Source organism: Mustela putorius, unplaced genomic scaffold, assembly GCF_011764305.1.
Source record: "Mustela putorius furo isolate JIRA1106 unplaced genomic scaffold, ASM1176430v1.1 tig00003834_pilon_pilon_pilon, whole genome shotgun sequence".
NCBI classification, from domain to species: domain Eukaryota; kingdom Metazoa; phylum Chordata; class Mammalia; order Carnivora; family Mustelidae; genus Mustela; species Mustela putorius.
Genome location: NW_025421987.1, coordinates 84,397,857 through 84,413,640, shown reverse-complemented (window position 1 = coordinate 84,413,640; position 15,784 = coordinate 84,397,857). Strand labels below are relative to the sequence as shown.

At 38.8% G+C, this 15,784-nt stretch overlaps 1 protein-coding gene across 3 annotated transcripts in view; it reads left to right on the top strand.

The window, feature by feature from the left end:
* The window catches only part of MCF2L2 (MCF.2 cell line derived transforming sequence-like 2), a 247,975-nt gene that overhangs the window by 91,613 nt on the left and 140,578 nt on the right, over positions 1 to 15,784 (top strand). For all 3 annotated transcript variants that reach the window (XM_004745499.3, XM_013052557.2, XM_045088666.1), the window contains 2 exons: positions 10,056 to 10,172; positions 13,829 to 13,978. In XM_004745499.3, coding sequence (XP_004745556.2) covers positions 10,056 to 10,172; positions 13,829 to 13,978 — 267 coding nt within the window. The remainder of the gene's footprint in view (positions 1 to 10,055; positions 10,173 to 13,828; positions 13,979 to 15,784) is intronic.

The following is a 15,784-nucleotide window of genomic DNA, read 5'->3' as shown; positions in this document are numbered from 1 at the left end:
CCCCCTTCCCACATGTTCATCTGTTTTCTTTATTAAATTCCACACATGAGTGAGATCATATGATATTTGTCTTTCTCTGACTGGCTTATTTCACTTAGCATAATACACTCTAGCTCCATCCATGTCATTGCAAAAGGCAAGATTTCATTCATTCATTATTCAGGTGAATAATATTCTATTGTATATAGATACCACATCTTTATTTATTCATCAGTTGATGGACATTTGGACTCTCTCCATAGTTTGGCTGTTGTTGATAATGCTGCTATAAACATCGGGGTGCATGTAGCCCTTCAAATCTATATTTTTGTGTCCTTTGGGCAGGTATCTAGTGCAATTGCTGGGTTGTAGGGTAGTTCTGTTTTTAACTTTCTGAGGAAACTCCACACTGGCTGCACCAGTTTGCATTCCCCGCAACGGTACAAGAGGGTTCTCCTTGTCCTACATCCTTGCCAACGCCTGTTTCTTGTGTTGTAAATTTTAGCCATTCTCACAGGTGGTATCTCATCATGGTTTTGATTTGTATTTCCTTGATGATGAGTGGTGCTGAGCATCATCTCATGTGTCTGTTAGCCACCTGGATGTCTTCTTTGAAAAGGTATCTGTTCATGTCTTCTGCCCATTTCTTGAGTGGATTATTTGTTTTTTTGGATGTTGAGTTGATAAGCTCCTTATAGATTTTGGATACTAACCCTTTATCTGATATGCCATTTGCAAATATCTTCTTCCATTCCTTAGGGTGTCTTTTAGTTTTGTTGATTGTTTCTCTCATTGTTTGGACGGTTTTTATCTTGATAAAGTTCCAATAGTTCACTTTTGCCTTAGTTTCCCTTGCCTCCTGTAACCTGTCTAGAAAGAAGTTGCTAGAGCCAAGGTCAAAGAGATTTCTGCCTGTGTTCTCCTCTAAGAATTTGATGGATTCCTGTTTCACATTTAGGTCTCTCAACTGTTTTAAGTTTTATTTATTCATTTATTCATTTTATTGTCTTATGTTAGTCACCATATAGTACATCATTAGTTTTTGATGTATTCTAAGATTCACTGTTTATATATAACACCCAGTGCTTCATGCAATACATGTCCTCCTTTAATACCCACCACCAGGCTCACCCATTCCACCACCTCCCCTCCTCTCTAAAACCCTCAGATGTTTCTCTGGAGTCCATAGTCTGTCATGATTCCTCTCCCCCTCCAATTTCCCCCCACTTCACTTTTCCTTTCTTTCTCCTAATGTCCTCCATGTTATTCCTTCTTGACTTATTTCATTCAGCATGATCTCCTCCAGTCCCATCAAGGTTTTTGTATATGGTGTAAGAAAGTGGTCCAGTTTCATTCTTCTGCATGTGGCTGTCCAATTTTCCCAACACCATTTATTAGAGAGACTATATTTTCCCACTGGGTATTCTTTCCTGCTTTATCAAAGATTAGTTGACCATAGAGTTGAGGGTCCATTTCTGAGTTCTCTATTCTGTTCCATTGATCTACATGTCTGTTTTTGTGTCAGTACTACACTGTCTTGACGATTACAACTTTGTAATATAGCTTGGACACAGTACTAGAAGTCCTAGCTTCAGCAATCAGACAACAAAAAGAACTATGCACCCAAATTGGCAAAGAAGTCAAACTCACTCTCTGCAGATTGACATGATACTCTATGTGGAAAACCCAAAAGACTCCGCCCCAAAATTGCTAGATCTCATATAGGAATTCAAAAAAGTGAAAGGTTATAAAATCAATGCACAGAAATCAATGGCAGAAAGAGAAATTAAGGAATCTTTTGTATTTACAATTGCACCAAAAACCGTATAATACTTAGGAATAAACCTAACCAAAGAGGTAAGGGAAACTGAAAACTATAGAACACTTATGAAGGTAGTTGAGGAAGACACAAAGAAATGGAAAAACATTTCATGCTCATGGATTGAAAGAACAGATATTGTTAAAATTTCTATGCTACCCAGAGCAATCTACACATTCAATGCAATCCCTATCAAATGCCATCAACGTTTTTCACAGAGCTGGAACAAATAATCCTAAAATTTGTATGGAACCAGAAAAAGATGATGACTAGCCAAAGGAGTGTTGAAAAAGAAAACCAAAGCTGGTGGCATCACAAATCCAAACTTCAAGCCATATTACAAAGCTGTCTCCATTTCATTTCTTTCACTCTTGTCATTATTTCCTTTCTTTTATTGTCTCTGGCTTTGTTCTTTTTTTTTCTAGTTCCTTTAGTATAAGGTTAGGTTTGTTTGAGAATTTTCTTGCTTTAAAAAAAATTTTTTTTTTAAGATTTTACTTATTTATTTGACAGAGAGAGAGAGAGAGACAGACAGACAGACAGACAGCAAGAGAGGGAGTACAAGCAGGGGGAGTGGGAGAGGCTGGTTTCCTGCTGAGTAGGGAGCCGGATGTTGGACTCAATCCCAGGACCCTAGGATCATGACCTGAACCAAAGGCAGACTCTTAATGCTTGAGCCACCCAGGTGCCCCAAGACTTTTCTTGTTTCTTGAGGTAGGTCTGAATCGTTATAATCTTCTCTTTTGGAACAGCTTGTACATCACCCCAAAAATCTGGACTGTTGTATTTTCATTTTTATTTGTCTCCATGTGTATTTTTTTATTTCTTCTTTGGTTTCTTGGTTGACCCATTCATTGCTCAGTAGCATGTTATTTAGCATGTATTTGTGTTCTTTCCAAATTTTTTCTTGTGGTTGATTTCTAGTTTCATACTATTATGGTCAGAAAAGATGCATGATATGATTTCAGCCTTTTTGAATTTATTGAGACTTGTTTTGTGGCTAGTATGTGATCTATTCTGGAGAGTGTTCTATATGCATTTGAAAAGAATGTATTTCTGCTGTTTTAGGGTGGAACATTCTGAATATATCTGTTAGATCCATCTGGTCCAATGTGTCATTCAAAGCCACTGTTTCTTTGTCCATTTTCTGTCTGGATGACCTATCCGCTAATGTAAGTGGGGTGTTAATATCTCTACTATTACTGTGTAACTATTGATTTCTACCTTCATGTCTATTTATAGTTACTTCATATATTTAGGTGCTTTCATGTTGGGTGTATAAATATTTACAATTGTTGTATCCTTTTGTTGGATTGTACCCTTTATCATCATGTAGAGCCCTTCTTTTTCTCAAGTTATAGTCTGTCTTAAAGTTGATTTTGTATGATATAAATATTGATATCCTCATTTTCTTTTCATTTGCATGATAAATGTTCTTCCATTTTCCATTATCTGCATATATTTTTAGGTCTGAAATGAGTCTCCTGTAGGCAACATATAGACGGGTTTTGCTCTTTTATCCATTCAGTCATCCTATGTCTTTTGATTCAAAGTATATTCAAAGTAATTATTGATAAATATGTACTCACTGCCATTTTGTTATGTTTTACAGTTGTTTTGTTGTTCTTTTCTGCTCCTTTCTTCTTTTCTTGCTGTCTTCCCTGGTGGTTTGATGACTTTCTTTATTGATTCGCTTGGATTCCTTTTTCTTTATTTTTTGTGTGACTGTTACAAGCTTGTGTGTGTGTGTGTTTGTATGGTTATCATGAGGTCCATTTTTAACATGTGATGCATAGAGCAGTCTATATTAAGTTTTTTGTCATTTGAGTTTGAACCCATTCTAAAAGCACTAAATTTTTACTTCTCCACCCTCCATGTTTTTTGTATATGATTTCATACTTAACATTCTGTTATTCTGTGAATCCCTTTACTGATTTCTGTATATATAATTTATTTTACTGCTTTTGTGCTTTAACCTACCTAATGGTTTTGTGAGTGATTCATCTACTACTTTTTAAAAAGTTTATTTAAGTAATCTCTACACCCGATGTGGGGCTCAAACCCGTGACTCCGAGACTAGAGTTGCATGCTCTTCCAGTTGAGCCAGCCAATGCCCCTCATCTACTACTTTTATTTTGTCTGCATTTAATTATGAAATTTTTTTCATTTCATAATTGTCTTACTCCTATTATAGCCTTTTCTTTTGACTCAAAGAATTCCTTTCAGTGTTTCTTGTAAAGCTGGTTTATTGGTGATGAATTCCTTTAACTTTTGTTTGTCTGGGAAATTCTTTATCTTTCCTTATATTCTGAATAGTAATCTTGCTGGATAGAGTATTCTTGTTTATAGGTTTTTTGTTTGTTTGTTTGTTTGTTTTTGTTTTTTCCTTTTGGCCCTTTGTATAGATCATGCCACTCTCTTCTGGCCTGCATAGTTTCTGCTGAAAAACCAGCTTATAGCCTTCTGAAGTTTCCCTTTTATGTTACTGTTTTCCTTTCTCATTCCTTTCTCTATCATTGTTTTTTCATTTTAATTACTGTGTGTCTTGGTGTAGACTGTAGGCGTCCTTGGTTTGATTTTGTTGGGGGTTCCCTGTGTCTCTTAGATCTGGATTTCTATTCCCTTCCTCAGATTAGGGGAGTTTTTAGCTATTATTTCTTCAAATAAATTTTCTATCCCCTTTTTTCTCTTTTTTCTTTCTGGCATCCCTGTAATGCTAATATTATTATGCTTGATGATGTCACTGAGTTTCTATAATCCATTCTCAGCTTTTATTATTCTTTTTCCTTTTGCCATTTAACTTGTTTGCTTCTCGCCATTCCTCCTTGGGTCTGGCTACCCAGAGCAGAGAGCTTGGTTGCTTTTTATTACTCCATATTTCAAATCCCTGATCTGTTCTTCTGTCTTCTCTGATTTGCTATTGATACCCTCTAGTGTATTTTTAATTTCAGTTATTGACTTTTTCATGTTTGATTGGTTCTTTTTAATATTTTCTATCTCTTTGTTGAAGGTCTTAGTGAGATCCTCCAGTCTTTTCTCAAGTCCAGCAAGTATCTTTTTGACTGTTACTTTGAGTTCTTTATTAGGCATATTAGTTATCTCTTTCATTTAACTATTTTCTTTAACATTTATTTATTTATCTTAGAGAGAGAAAGAGAGAACTTGTACACATGCACGTGAGCGGGGTAGGGGTGGAGGGAGAATGAGAGGGAGAGACTCCTCAGGCAGATTCCCCACTGAGCATGAAGCCTGATGTGGGGCTTGATCCCAGGACCCTGAGATCATGACTAAGCTGAAATCAAGAGTTGGATACTTAAATGTACTTAAGCAACCCCCATTAAACTTTTTTAAATGTGGTTTTTGTCCTTTTCTTTCATTCAGGACATACTCCTGTGTTCTTATTTTGTGTAACTCTCTGTGTCTGTTTCTATGTGTTAGGAAAGTCAGCTTTGTCTCCTGCTCTTGAAAGTAGTAGCCTTATGAAGAAGAGGTCTTGTAGTGCCCTGTAACACAACACCCCCATTTACCTGAACCAGATGCTTTAGGGGTATCTCCTTTGTGGCTTGTGTGTGTCCCACTGTTGTGGCTGAGCCTCATTTGCCTTCAATCCAGTTAGCTGCAATGGCTGACTTTGCCTGTTATGGTTGCACATGACAGTTGTGTAGCTGGGTGTAGATGTAGTTGGGTGATGGCAGCAGTCAGATTAGATGCCTGCCCTCAGCTCATCTACTAGGACTGCAGTGGTACTAAACAGCAGGGTGCTCTCTCATGCTGCCTCCTGAAAGCCTTATTGGTGTGTGGGGCTGGCAGTTAGACCAGATGTCTCCAGTCCCACCTGCTGGGACTGTAGTCACACTGATGTGTGTAGTTAATCTTCCTCTCTCCCCAGGACAGGAGTTACTTTGGAGTAGCATTGGTTCCTGCTGGGGGTTTCTTGCAGGCTTTGTCTTGGCAGGACCCATTTTGGAGGGACCGCTGTGGAGTGGGGTGGGGTGGATGAGGTGGCTCTTCAGGAGAATGCAGGAGTGGGGTCTGTGGTATTAGCAAGCTATGGGAGAGTGTTTGAACTGGTTTCCACAGCTGTCTGGCTATCTAGGCTGGGGTGGCGTTGGGGGCTGATGTCACTTGCTAGGACTTTGTTCTAGGAGAAGTCACCTAAAGATTCCTGCCCCTCCTGTGCAGGTTCTGAGATTAGTAAGTAAGTCTTCTTTTCATATACTCTTGGTGCTTTCAGATTGCTACTTCTATACCATACCTTGGCTAGGTTGTTTCTTGTGTTGGCTCTTTAAGGACTGGAACTCATTTTCCTTTCACCCTCTGTCTTTCCCAGAGCTAAGCCCGCTGATTTTTAAAGTGCCTGGAGTTAAGTCCTACTGATTGTAAAAAGTCACAAGGTTAAGCCCCACTGGATTTCCAAAGCCAAATGTTATAGGACTTACCTTCCCACTGCAGGTTCCCTGTGCCCCAGGTGCCTGGTATGGGATCTGCTTCTCTGCCTTCTCCATGCTTGTGGTGTCCCTACTGTTTGTGGTTAAGTCTCCTGGGAATTTGGCTCCCAACTGCCTCTCTGTCCCTCCTCCCTCTTTCTGTGTGGCCTACTTGACCATTTTTTTCAGAAGCCCTCTTTGCCAATTTTTAATTATATGGGTTTTTTTACTGTTAAGTTTTGAGAGTAGATATGGATCCATTGTCAGATATGTGATTTGCAAATATTTTCTCCTGGTCTATGGGTTGTCTTTTCACCCTGTCTTTTGAAGAGCAAATGCTTTTTATTTGGATGAAGTCCAGTTTATCAATTCTTCTTCTATGTTTTGTGTTTTTGGTGTTGTATCTCAGAACTCTCCTAACTCAAAGATTTTCTCCTTATTTTTCCTTTATGTTTTCTTCTCCAAGTTTTATGTCTTAGATTTAGATCTCTGATGCATTTTGAGTTAATTTTTGTATGAGGTTAAAAATTAAGGTTCCTTTTTTGGCATATGGATGTCTAGTTGTTTTAGCACTGTTCATTGAAAATGGAATTATTTCTCCATGGAAATGACTTTTTGCACCTCTGTCAAAAGTCAGGTTCGTGTTTGCCAGGGTTCAGGGATGACTAGGGGGTGAGGTGTGCTTATAAAGGACAGCATAAGCTTTGGGTGCCTGGGTAGCTCAGTTAGTTGGGCATCTGCCTTCAGCTCAGGTTGTGATCTCCAGGTCCTGGAATTGAGCTCCACATCAGGTTCCCAGCTTGGCAGGGAGTCTGCTTCTCCCTCTCTCTCTGTCTCTCCCCCTTCTCATGCTGTCTCTCCCCCTTCTCATGCTGTCTCTCCCCCTTCTCATGCTGTCTCTCCCCCTTCTCATGCTGTCTCTCTCTCTCTTTCTCTCAGATAAATAGAAAACTCTTTAAAAAAAATAAAAGATAACACAAGGAAGACTTTTATAGTGATGAAACAGTTAGTTCTGCATCTTGATTTTTCTGGTGGTTACACAAATCTACAGATGTGAAAATGATATAGAACTAAACATACACATTATATCAATATCAAGTTCCTGCCTTTGATTTTGTACTATAATTATGTAAGATGCAACCATAGAGGGCAGGGACTTGGTGAAGGGTACGTGGGACCTCTCTGTACTATCTTTGCAACTTCCTGTGGATCTGTACTTATATAATTATTTCAAAATTACTATAACCACTATAATTACTTTAAAATAAAGAGTTAAAAAAATCACTTGGCCATATTTGTGTGAGCCTATTTCAGGACTTTCTGTTCTATTCCATTGATTGATTTGGCTGTCCTTTGCTGTTACCAAACTCTTAACTACTATAGTTTGAAGTCTTGAAACTTTATTCATTTTTAAAATTGTTTTGCCTATTCTACCTATTTTACATGTCCGTATAGCTTTTAGAGTTAGCTTGAGACTTTCTACAGAAAGTCTTCTGGGATTTTAATTGGGCTTGCTTTGATCAATATTTAACAGTACTAAATCCTCTAATATCTTCCTTTTTTAAAAAAAATATTTAATTTATTTGAGAAAGAGAGCATGAGATGGGAGAGGTCAGAGGGAGAAGCATACACCCTGCCGAGTAGCAAGCCTGATGTGGGACTAGATCTTGCAACCCCAGGATCATGACCCGATCTGAAGGCAGTTGCTTAACCAACTGAACCACCCAGGCACCCCTAATATCTTCCTTTTATTTCTAATTTTCATTTTTTCTTCCAATTCAAAATTTCTCTTCGTCCTTTATAGCTAAAGGTGAGTAGGCAGAGTCCCAGCAAGCGTGGAACACATGCCTCCCTCTGCTATTCAGTTAGGTAGAACAGAAGTTGTGCAACCTGGCAGGATATATTTTTTATTTTATTTTTAAAATTATTTTTATTAATTAATTAGTTTATTTATTTGACAGAGAAAGAGGGAGCACAAGCAAGGCGAGCAGCAGTAGAAGGAGAGGGAGAAGCAGGATCTCTGCTAAGCAGGGAGCCTGATGCAGGACTTGATCCCAGGCCTCTGGGATCATGACCTGAGCCAAAGGCAGACACTTAACATGCTGAGCCACCCAGGTGCCCCAGGATATGTTTTTTAAAACTCCAGGCTGTGTGGCAAAGTTACTTCTGCCTAATAAGATTTTCCACATTAGTATTTTAAAAACAAAAACAAAAACAAAAACAAAGCTCCAAGTGTTACCATAGCAATTAATATTTCAAGAAGCAAAATATATTGGCAACTTCTTGTTTTGTGTCCTATTAATTTCTAATATTAGAAAGCCTAAAAATCTTTTTTATTTTTAGCGGTTTAAAATTTTTAGTGGTTTAAAATTTTTAGGAGGGAAAGGCAAAAATGGATTCAGGTTTTGATTCTTTCAACTTTTTCTCATGTTATAAATATAATTTTTAAAAATTTGCAGACTCCTGGCTTGCCTGGCTGGCTTAGTTGGAGGAGCATGTGACTCTTGATCTCAGGGTTGTGGGTTCGAACCCCACATTGGGCATAGAGCTTAAAATGTAATTAATTAATTAATTAATTTAAAAAAATTCCCAAACTCCTTTTCAGAAGTGAGGGAGAAAGGCAGGGATCTGATAAGGTTAACAGTGATATGTAGTAACCAAATCCCACAAAACCTGAGTTCCTCGAGTCAGGGACTGTTGACTGTTGTGCTGACTGTGTTATCCCTTGGAGCCTGGCATTTATTAGAAATTCAATACCTTATTCATTGAATGAGTATATCAATTTTGTTTTTCACCTATAGACTTTGGGCCTTAATTTACATTCCTTCTATTCCAAAGTGGATTTATCACTCGGCTAATACTATATAATAATAGAATAAAGCCCCTATTTTAAAAAAAAAATCGATTTTATTAAGTAATCTCCATACCACATGTGGGGGATCAAGAGTTGCATGCTTCACCAACTGACCCAGCCAGGCACCCCAGAGACCCTATGTTCTTATGTCCTCTGAAAAAGAGTCAATTTTCAAAATAATCAACAAGGAGTGAAGAAAAATGAAGTCATCAGTTAAAGGCTTACAGGGGCATGTTTCAGAAGTAGGAGTGAGAGTTCCTTGTTTCTCTTTAGGAGTGAGTAGGGGGTGTGATATAATCCCTGAAACAGGGCTAGGATCATGACCTGGTCAGAGCCACTGCAGAGGAGGAGAAAGGGACAATTTGGAATGTGTCTGCTCCCTCTAGGTGTGTGGGCATTCGTTCATCAGCATCGGTTTGTTCATCAACCAGATTGTTAATTCATAAAAATCCACTCCCTATTACCTCCAGATCTCCTTCATGAAGGATATATTGAGGCGTATCAACCTTCCTCATGGGAGGCATCAGTGTAGTAAATCTTTTTAACACACACTCCTCAGTATGTGCCAGTATTCTAATTTTATTTTGATATTCACCGGCCGACCCCTTACTGGGCTTCTCATTGCAAATTTTTAGGTCTCAATATAACACTTGATTTTGGTGCCTGAAGAGTATACTTAAGCTTGGTAACTTGTGACAAAAATCCACCTAAAGTAGGACCCGACTTCTGGGTAGCTTAGAACGGAGTCCTCTGAACCAGGTCACCATTTTGTCACAGACTATACTACCTTTGGTACTCCTCGCTTAAGTGGGGAAAATGTAAAGGGAATATAAAACATTTCTATGCTGGATGTACTAACTCCTTGTACATGAATTCCTGATTAGGCAAAGTTCAAGTGCTGTTTAAGTAATAATAGAACCTAGATAAGCTACTCTTCAATTATCTGTGAGGAATATATTGATTTTTTTCTCTATAGATTGTTATGTTAAACTCTGTGTCTGACCTTCATGGCTACATTGACAAAAGCCAACTGACAGAGGACTTAGGGGGAACTTTGGAATACCACCACAGTCAGTGGATAAATCATCGAACTGTGAGTACCAACTTATGTGCCATTTACATTTTCTCTCCTTATTTTCGAGAAGACGGGGCAGTTAAAGATCAACTGGTGGGTGGTCATTGCCCACTGGGTTGATTAGATTTTCTAAGCCACAGGTGGGGGAGAAATGGGGCAGAAGGGAAGAAGCTGTGGCTTGTCCTACTATCTCCCTTTGCCTCACCTCATCATCTAGTATGGGGTTTTAGGGAGACTTGACTTGGAATGCACCTGGGGAGTTTTCAACACACCAGCACCCAGCTATACCTCAGAGAAACTAATTTGCTTGATCAGGGTTGTGTCTCAGACATTAGCATTCCACAAAACTCCCCAGATGATTCTAATGTACAGAAAGATAAAACCCACTGAGTCAGAAGGAGCTGTATTTGAATATTGTCACCATTACTTATTGGCTGACCTTTGCTCGGTTGTTAAACCTCTTTCAGCTTTTCTCCTGTTAAAATGGAACTAGCAGTAGTTGTCAGATGGGGGCAGTTTTAGACAGATTTTTTTTTTAAAGATTTTATTTATTTATTTGACAGGCAGAGATTACAAGTAGGCAGAGAGGTAGGCAGAGAGAGAGAGGAGGAATGAGGCTCCCTGCCAAGCAGAGAGCCCGATGTGGGGCTCGATCCCAAGACACTGGGATCATGACCCGAGCCGAAGGCAGAGGCTTTAACCCACTGAGCCACCCAGGCACCCCTAGACAGATTTTTTTTTATAGTCATAACTTGGGAAGAGCAATGTTATTGGCACCTAGTGCTGGGTAGGAGGCAGAGATGCTGTGAAGCATCTCACGCATGAGACAGCCCCCTACAACAAAGAATTGTCTGGCTCAAATGTCAATAGTGCCAATGATGAGAAACCTCAGACAGACAGAAGCTGTCTGAGAGTCGGATGTGAGACAGAGTGATGTAATGTGCATAAAAGCACCTGACATAAAGTATTTTACTTGATTCACTCACAGTAGTGGTTACTATGCTAAACTAAAGGGTCAGTAATATGGAGGAAAAAGTGGGATTGAAACTCAAATAATGAGTGTTTCTGTATAAAGCTTCCATTCCCCTTTCCCACTCTCATAGATATCCCCCAAATGCTCAAAATGACTAGGTTTTCTGAGCTGAGTCAGAAGCTCCCTTTACCACCCCAGTGATAGGTTGTGGTGACAGCCCCCTCTCTCTGTATCCGGGCACTTTGGAACCATGTTGCTCAACATTTACCAATAAACACCTGAATGACTTTTTTTTTAATTTTTAATTTTTTATAAACATATAATATATTTTTTCACCAGGGGTACAGGTCTGTGAATTGCCAGGTTTACACACTTCACAGCACTCACCATAGCACATACCCTCTCCAATGTCCATAACCTCACCCCCCTTCTCCCAACCCCCTTCCTCCCAGCAACCCTCAGTTTGTTTTGTGAGATTAAGGGTCACTTATGGTTTGTCTCCCTCCCAATCACATCTTGTTTCATTTATTCTTCTCCTACCCCCTTAACCCCCCATGTTGCATCTCCACTTCCTCATATCAGGGAGATCATATGATAGTTGTCTTTCTCTGATTGACTTATTTCGCTAAGCATGATACCCTCTATTTCTATCCACGTCATCACAAATGGCAAGATTTCATTTCTTTTGATGGCTGCATAGTATTCCATTGTGTATATATACTACATCTTTTTTATCCATTCATCTGACCTGAATGACATTTAATTAGGTAGGAGAATTTACTCTCTTTCGAGTGTAAAGCTTTGTGGGTTTTTTTTTTAAGATTTTATTTATTTATTTGAGAGAGAGACAGTGAGAGAGAGCATGGGCGAGGAGAAGGTCAAGAGAGTGAAGCAGACTCCCATGGAGCTGGGAGCCTGATGCAGGACTCAATCCCGGGACTCCGGGATCATGACCTGAGCGGAAGGTAGTCGTCCAACCAACTCAGCCACCCAGGCGTCCCTTTGTGTTTTTTTTTAAAAGGAAATTAAAGAACTAAACAAAAATAGATTTCTAGCAACACAGTACATTTATTTCAAAGCTACAGATACTAATCTTTCCATCACTTCTTTGGGTACTATGTAATTCTAAGGAAGACACAACCCTTCCCAAAACCTAGAGGAAGACCCACAACCTGGGCATGAACCCTTTAAACTTCTCATCAGTTTTACCTCAAAGACAGTGACTCCAAGAGAATTTTTGAGAATGAAAAAAGAAATGAAGTTCTTTACAAACATTATCCTCACTAGGTCTAAATAGAAAAAATATGGAGGGAAGTGTATAAGTGTATGTAGAATATCACACACAAATAAGTGTGGTCAGGGTTGTCCTGTGTTGCAATTTCATTAAACCTATGAAAATGGAACTGGAGTACTTCCAAGCTTTATTTCTTCACTTCCTAGGATTTTATTACATTACTTTAATAATCAGAAGAATTTACTGTCCTGCCAGTCTTATTTGGCCTAGCTAGGTCTCTGCTTTTTTTTTTTTCATTCATTTGCAAAGTTTTATTGATCACTTTCTCGTGCCTAGCTCAGTGTTAGGTGTTAAAAACACAAAGGTGACCAAGATGTATGTGCCTTTGGTCTCCAAGATCTTCCAGCATCGTAGGTAGGACAAAGAAGCTCAATACAACTCTCTAATGGAAAATAATCTCTATAGCTTTTGTTTTGTTTTGTTTGTTGGTTGGTTAATATAGCAGCTTTGTTTGTTTGTTTTTTTAAATTTTGTTTTATTTTTTCAGTGTTCCAAGATTCAGTGTTTATGCACCACACCCTGTGCTCCATGCAAGAGGTGCCCTAATTAATATCCACCACCAGGCTTACCCATCCCCCCCCAAAACTCCCAATTGCTTCTCCACCAACCCTAAGTTTTATTATATTATTAATGTTTTTCAAATTGCCTCAGATCTTTTTTGAAATAACACAAATTTGCAGCAAATGAATAAAAAAAAAATGAATGCACATTGACCTCAAAGACAAGAATAGTTCTCTGAGAACTTAGAGAGGTAAAGAAGACTGAAAAACCACGAACATAGATTACTTAAAGACATGGCATGAGCAGACATGTGCACACACCTTTCCACCCCAGGCCTAGTTTGTATCCATGGTTTGTGTTTGTGCACGTATTAATCATACAATGGTGAACTTTAAAAAATACAACTATATTGAAACATCAGACATATCTTTATATGCTTTTTGTATGTTTTATGTATACATTTTAAATACACACACACACAATTAAAACTATAAAGATACAATCCATATCATGTATATACAATATATATAAACCCTTTTTTTGGGTAACAGTGTACTTTCTGGATGTCAGATCATTATGTCCATCTTCTCCCTTGGGGTCAAACTTGCTTCCCAAACTTGGTGACATTGGTTGAATCATGCCATCTTTCCTTCCTTATGGTCCAAATAATATGATCTTGGGCAACTCATTTGACCTGTTGGAACTTCAGTTCCCTCTGCTGTAAAATGGAGATAAAATACCTTCCACTCTGGATTCTTGAGATGATAAACAAATGTATAGCATCAGGTACAATGCATTGCCCAGTGCAGGTTCTCAGATTGTAGCTAGTTCTATTATCCTTCTATTCAGAGAGTATAATGGTGAATGTTAAGCTCTCCTGACTGTTATGATTGTCTGACCTTCCAGGCCATCGAAAACTTTGCCATGTCTTTGAAGACCACTGCCGAGATGCTCCAGATGTTTGGGGCCTGCCTCGCCACAAAAGAGCTGCCCAGCAGTGTACTGTCTGCTGAAGACCTCCTTATGTCCCACACAAGGCGGCGGGACAAGCTGCAGGTGAGTAGTTAGTGGCCTGTCATGGGCCAGCCTCTTGAAGAGAGCCAGGAGAAGAATTAGAAGTTAAGTTCCCATTTTCCCCCTATACCAATGAATTGGCAGTGACTGATCATTTAAAACCCTCTAGATAGGCAGTGTGGGAATAAAGAAAAAAACCTCATGAGACTGGTTGGTGAATATAAGAGGATTGTAATTAAAACCTTTGAGAAGCTGTCACATAAAGGGAGACTCAGTCCACCTTTGTGCTTGTAGGAGAGGTGTGTGAACATTGTGTCAAGGACTGCACTCCTATGATCTGCTTACAGAGCAAGATATAATGGGTAAAACTGCAGTGAGGGAAGGAGGGTAGGAGCTGGCTTTTGAGGCAGAAGCTTTCCTGAGGCTGTTGTGAAGTTTGGGGCAAACTAATAAGCTGACATGTTGCTTCACTTTCTCAGGGATACGTCTTTTTATTTGGAGAATAATTTGAGACATGAAAGGTGTTCTGAACTGGGTTTAAGGAGAGGCACCTATTAACTTCATAAAAGCACGTCAGAACGTGCTATGAATGGAGATTCATAGCAGATTCTTTCAGATCATGCAGTAAAGCAAAGTCCTCCCAGGGCTTACAGGATGGGCGTCAGCTATTTTCTGCCTCCAGAAGCACAAACGGACCATATCCATTATTTCACAGGACACCAGAACTCCACAGGGCAGCATACAGTATTTGAAGGTAGATACATCTTAGCATTACATGTATTCTTGCTTCCCGGAGTTTGGTAAGAGCTGACCTCTTTTATCTATGGCCCTAGAGTTACCAAAATTCTTTGCTATGTGGTTGATTTGTTCATTTAAGCAACATTTATTGATGACCTACCCCTACATGCCAGAAAAACAAATGAAATAAAAAAAATCCTACTGGAATTTTGTTTGAGTTTGTGTTGAATCTCTAGTTCAGTTTTGGGAATATAGACATTTTGACAATATTGAATTTCAAGGTCCATTAAAAAACATGGTACGTCTGTCAATTTCTTTCTTTAGTCTCTTTTTGTAGTGTTATATAATTACCAGTGTGGAGATCTTGAACAGCTTTTAGCAGATTTGTCCCTCAGTAATTTGCATTTTTCTACTATTGTAAATGGTCATTTTTAAATTTCAATTACCATGTATTCATTATTCTTAAATTCAAGCTCAATTGATTTTTGAATAATATTCTTATCCAGCAAGCTTGCTAAACTTAGTAGTTCTGGTAAATTTTTTTGTAAATGCCATAGGATTTCATAACGGTCCGGTTTGAAAATAAAGAAGCTTTTCTAACTCCTTTCCATTCATTCAATCAATCAATCAATCAATCAATAAATGTAAACTCAAAGAACACAGAGCTGAATTAGGGGAGTCTCCAGAGTAGTAGTGAAGGCAAATTAATTCTTCCATGTGCCAGGGAGCACTGTTAAATTCTCTTTTCAAGGAGCTCAATATCCAAAAGGAGTTTAAAACGTACTTTCTACATTACTCTGCATAGTTAAAAGATCTGGTTTGACACTGGGAAAACCTGAAAGCATCCTAGAAATTTTCCCAGGATATATCTCTGACGAGCTTGAAAAACACACACAACTTAGCAAACCCATCTTGTTCCCATGTGTTTTTTACACTTGCTTTTACACGTGGATGGAGACTTAGAGCACATCTTCAGAACAGGTGCATGCAGGAGTCCTAGACTTTTCTGCATATTGGGTTTTTCTCCATGGAGAACTTCCATTTCCTGATGAAAGGTGACTAACAAGCTATAGGCCATCTCTTGGTTCACAAACAGTATGGCGGCATGCA